This window comes from Ylistrum balloti, unplaced genomic scaffold (assembly GCF_031769215.1).
Source record: "Ylistrum balloti isolate Yb309-2 unplaced genomic scaffold, AGI_CSIRO_Ybal_v1 Utg370578, whole genome shotgun sequence".
Taxonomy (NCBI): Eukaryota; Metazoa; Mollusca; class Bivalvia; order Pectinida; family Pectinidae; genus Ylistrum; species Ylistrum balloti.
Genome location: NW_026782360.1, coordinates 5,969 through 11,371, shown reverse-complemented (window position 1 = coordinate 11,371; position 5,403 = coordinate 5,969). Strand labels below are relative to the sequence as shown.

Genomic DNA, 5,403 nt, shown 5'->3' with positions numbered 1-5,403 from the left:
TTATACCTGTAAAGCTGCCACAAACTGAATGGTGCTGACAAAGGCCAGATGGGAACCAGGTGAAAAGTTGTGATGTATTGTTTCCAGGAAGTGAGCTGTGTCAATCTTGATGTCGACAAACACGTATAGCATCTGTATTCCTTCAGTCTTGTCTATCGGAACTATTTATTGAAACAGACAAATGATGAATTATTTATAGTAACAGGCAAATGATGAACTATTTATAGTAACAGACAAATGACAGTCCATTTTTCTTTCGTCCTTTTTGTGTCTGAGATATGTACTGTAAAAATTGTTTAAATTTCACGTGGGATTTATGGGTTATGGTTGTCTTTGAAGGCTAAAACTTGTGGAGGTAAGAGTACTGTAAAGTACTGGCTAGAAAAAGTGAGAATTTCCCCTTCAGCCAAGCTGCAGAGTGTCTGGCTAGAGAGCTCTAGTGGTGACAAAACATATTTTTCAGTACTCCTTTTTTGTTTAACATGTAATGACACCTTCAGGCGATGTGATTGGCTGAAGGTCCCATTGTTACAATTGTGATGTCATAACTTCATGGCGTCAAATGCATTGTGATGTCACCAAATTAAAAAATATTGAGTGAGAAAATCCCCAAATTACATTTGGTTATAAACTTATGTATTTCACAACAATTGCGAAACAAGCTATCAGGTTATATAAATCACTCTTGTTGGCCCGGATGGAAGTGTGGGAGGGATCTTACTATTGGAGGAAGCTAAAGTACCTATAGAAAGCCCAGGTGATCAGACGGGTGACCCCCATACCTTTTCATGTCCATACCAGGAATCGAACCCCAGACAGCTAGGTAAAAGTGAGTGTGTTTCTACTGCACCACTTGAAATTACATTAATTTTTATCTTTGTTTTATTAAATGCCATTTTTACAAAAACTTACAAAAGTATCTAGGTTTTGCAATGAACAGAATCTTCCATCTCATCTTACCAGAAGCTTGTTTAAGTGATAAATTTTTCAGCTGATATCATTAATCATATATACAATAGAAAGTCACGTAAAATCAGCTATTTAGTGTATATTTCTTATCCTTCTTACTGAGACAATGCAACCAGAGGAAAAAGAAATTTGAAAACCAGTTTCTTTGATATCAAAATCAAATGTACTTGTATACATATAAACTACATTTTCTTAAAATTGACATAAATTTGTTGACAATTTTAAAAAAGTATTCAAATGGTTACCTAGACAACTGTGTCCATAGTGAATCATAAGATCTGCTCCCAAGGCCCTAGCAGTGAAATCATCAACACAGCATGCTCCATAAGTCACATCACCCATAATAAGGCTGTCTGCCTCTGTAAACCTGTACAACATATTTACATTGTTTTATTTCTTCACAATTACACAGTATTAGACACTCAGTCTAAATGTCACTACAAATGTCAGATTATGAGTACAGTGTGATGTAGTACATGTATATGAGTTGGTGGAGCTCTGTTTAATCATTAATGTACAGGAGAACAGCTGTGAGAAGTGGGTACCATATGCAACTGCATGGGATAAGACACTGCAGTTGTATATGCATTTAAATATTTAAAAGAAATTCATTTAAAAATTAGCAAAGTTTAAATGAATTTGTTACATAAAGGGGGATAATTCGCCTAAAAGGCTCAAAATGCAAAATTGTTTGAGTATACACAAAATAAGTAGATCTACTTACTCCTCAATGATGTCAGCAATTGTACAAGCAAACAGTAACAATCCCTCAGGAAACTGGAGAGCCACTGTAGATATAGAGAGAAGTACAGAAGAACCATAGATACTGGATAGGTGATTTCAGTGATAAAACTTTGACATATTCTAATCATTGAAAAGCATAAATAAATCCACTAGAATATCATAATCATTTATCTAGGCTGTTACAACATGAAGCTAGTTTTGATATGTAACATCATTGTGACCACTGACCTTTACTCTGTGTTATGTATCAAAATGTGAGAAACTAAACAATACTGTTATAACTCTGCTGTTGTTTTATATAATATGTACATAAACATTTCAAACCCATAAACATGTTAGAGAATACATGATCAGTTTCTTAACATATCAGCTGTATTTTGGCGAGGATTTTATTATAAATAATGTTTACAAACTATATAATCACCTCTCTTGGCTTTTGTCGTCCTTATTCTCCATACTGTTTTAAATATCTCAAAATTGTAGTTATTTGGCAGCTACAACATCCAATAATGTTATATTGAGAAAACGTAATAAAATATGTAAATAAAATTTTACATAGTAACAAATAAATAACACACGGAAATGTTTTAACAGAAATATAAATTCTATATTAATTAAAATTCAATCTATTGAGATTACAGATAGAAAACTAATAAAACTATAACAACAATAAATGATCTCAATCAAGTACCTGCTTGACAGCTTCTTGTAGCTTGACATTATTCAGGATATCATCTGGTATTTGATGTGCAGCACGTCTTGAAACATTTCCTGAAATCATGACATAAATATTAGAAATTAATGTATTTACTTGATAGTTCTAACTGTTTTGTTAATGAATGTAGCAGTTAAACAATGATTAATTTGAGTACACTGTGACTAAATCAGATGATCTAACTACTTCAGGACGTTATACAAGGCTTACTTGCTGATAAACCTATACGATATTTAAATCCAATTCAACCATCTGTATCTTCCAATCACAATGTTTAATGACAATACAAGAATCAGAAACAAAAAAGGAAATTAAAACATGTAAACAGAATCATAATCCAAACTCAAATTTAGTTAAACTTGGGCAAAATATGAACAAAAGGAAGATTTACAAATAGACTCCTGAAAAAGTGCAAGGGGAATAAGACCTGGGTTTCCAGATGAGTAAGCATCCTTTGCTTCATCAACAAAACCTGTCATGTAAATCTTGGGTCAGTCCAAGTAAGTTATGTCACATTCTCAAATGAATACAAGGTACACAACAACAGAACCTATAGGCAAACAAATGAGCATCAAACACATTGTTTCATAATGCATAAAGAAATAGAATATTTTTCAAGGAGATCACTATGACGACCATAAAACTTTCCCATAATTTTCATCAACCTGCATCTTCTGAAACCCTGTATTATGAGTTTGTCCATCAGTTGATGACTTCTTTCAAGAAATTGTGATAATGGGAACAAGCCCCTGAATACTGAATCAACTGCAACATTTAAACTTAACTTGAGGATGCAGAAATATTGCTATCCAGAGAAGAAAAATTTACAATGATGAAACTGAAATCATCATGCTTATCATACTGCTTGATGAAAAATTTGAAGGCATTTCTTAAGTTTTGAGCGGGATATAGTGGAAAAAAACTTATATTCTTATTATTCTTGGTTAAAAGCTCTTTGGAGTTCTTTAAATTCTGTGTAAATTAATTCCATTTTTCATACAATTTTTTAATCAATTTTTATAGTCTAGACATGTCATCAAAGACTTTATTCACACATTTTCTGGTACCATAGAAACAGATAACTCTCATAAAACAAATTTCAGTTTTCTAGGTCAATGCTCTGAAACAATTCAAGATAACTGCTCAAATCTTTAAAAGCTTATTAAGCTTGTAGTATCTTTTGCTATGGGGAAGTTAACCATTTAACTACATTTTCTGTTACCATGGAAACAGGCCATTTATAAAGTTAATTTTTTTCAGACCAGTTCTCTTAAACCGATTTAGGCAATTACCCATTACTCAAAACTTTGTACAGCATCAAGTTATTGCTCTAGCAGAAGTTCTCTATTTCAATGCTTTTATATTTTGTATGGAAGAATTAAAGATAACCCATTAAACCTGTTGTAATATTAACATGTATATATGATTGTGTGTCTTTCTTTTAAACATCAGGGCGTTGGGATTATGTCACGCTTTGGGTTTTCTTGTCGTCTTTTCTTTTGCTCTTCTTTGTCTTCATGTTATATGATTGTTATATGACTTATTTACATATGGAAACTGAACTATTTAAACTTATATTTCTAGAAGTAGACGATGATGATGATGATGATGGTGATGATGATGATGATGATGATGATACATAGGTACATGTACATATGCCGATGTTTTGTTAAAATCTTACGAAATATAAAACAAATTAATGAAAAAACGCTTCTGTGCAAACATGGACCAGGCAGTTCAAAATGTGCATCTTGTTGACCGAGTCTTGAAATCGAGTCCTCAAGTACCTGTGTACACTAGTACTGTCACTACTTTACTAGTACATGCGGTGATTGTGTAAAACTACGGTGTACACATCTATTCAGATGAGATGTATATCAAAACATCCCATAAGTATATAGAATCCAACTTAAATATCAAAGAACATAAATCAAAACAAACCTTTGATAATCTTCCTGTTTACATTAGCTTTTACAACTGTCGTTTTCGTTTCAGTGGGCGCAGCCATCTTGGCCACACGGGAGATAACTAACATTTTGGAGCTCTTTTGACCGGAAAATAACAAAAAAAAGTGTAGACGAAAACATGAAATTTTGAGATGGAAGACAGCGATGAAGAAGTAGAAGTGTTGGTAAGTTGGTAGTCGTCAGCATAAATGTGAATAATCTTGAATCAGAAATGTGGTTTTACTACAGCAATTATTGTTAATGTAAAAATGTGGGCGTGTCCTTGGACATCGGTACAAAATGTATATCGTCTCTAAAATCATGACACAACTTACAACGAACAGTCAACAGGCCAATCAGTGAAAGTTATTTCAACAACGTGTACATAATTGTCTCTCACAGGACGTGTCGTCTTAATTTGCTTAACTGATAATTGCCTTTGAGATATTCTTTCTTTGCAAATGTAAACAAAAAAGAGATGAATTATCTTTAAACAGTACATCCATTTAATTTAAAATTTTAAGAATGGTGAAAAAATCCGTCAAAAAAATAACATTTAAGTCAAAAATATTCTGTAAAGGACTATCATGCATTACTGGATTTACTACTCTGTATTAATCTGGAGGATTTTAACATGAAAGAGGCAAAGACCAAAGAGTGATTAGTCCTTGCTTGTCAGAAGAATTCTGTCTGTCTATCCACGATTTTATTTTTGTTTTGGTCATGGTTGATATGGACCATATCTATATATGTACTTAACCAAGTTAGGAACAAAATTATGGATAGATAGTCAGAACCCTTCATAGTAATAGTTTAATAACTTTTAGCATTTTGTATTGAAACATGGTAAAATTTGTTGAGAATAATCAAATTAATCATTTGCATAATTAAAAGTAGTAGAAATAGCAACTGATGTTATTCTTTTAAGTGATACATATATGGATAAAGAGCTATTCTTGTATACAGTATTGTAGGAAAACAGGTTGCGAGGCTATCTATGGTTTTATCTGTATCAGGTGTTAAACTATT

General features: G+C 32.5%; 1 protein-coding gene across 1 annotated transcript; it reads right to left on the bottom strand.

The window, feature by feature from the left end:
• LOC132556571 (2-(3-amino-3-carboxypropyl)histidine synthase subunit 1-like) lies at window positions 1-4,436 on the bottom strand. Its single transcript, XM_060220983.1, has 6 exons — window positions 4,370-4,436; window positions 2,405-2,484; window positions 2,138-2,207; window positions 1,694-1,757; window positions 1,215-1,336; window positions 1-161 (listed from the first exon to the last, which is right to left on the bottom strand). Exons 1-6 carry the CDS (start codon window positions 4,434-4,436, stop codon window positions 1-3), a joined length of 564 nt encoding a protein of 187 aa, XP_060076966.1.
• Window positions 4,437-5,403: the final 967 nt, after the last annotated feature.

Bases quoted from the DNA above. Each gene is read 5' to 3' on its own strand.
- LOC132556571 (XM_060220983.1), bottom strand. From the start codon at position 4,436: ATGGCTGCGCCCACTGAAACGAAAACGACAGTTGTAAAAGCTAATGTA. The intron at 2,208-2,404 runs GTACTTGATTGA...TGGATGTTGTAG, and splicing joins TACAAGAAGCTGTCAAGCAG to CTGCCAAATAACTACAATTT. The intron at 162-1,214 runs GTAACCATTTGA...TTCAATAAATAG, and splicing joins CTATGGACACAGTTGTCTAG to TTCCGATAGACAAGACTGAA.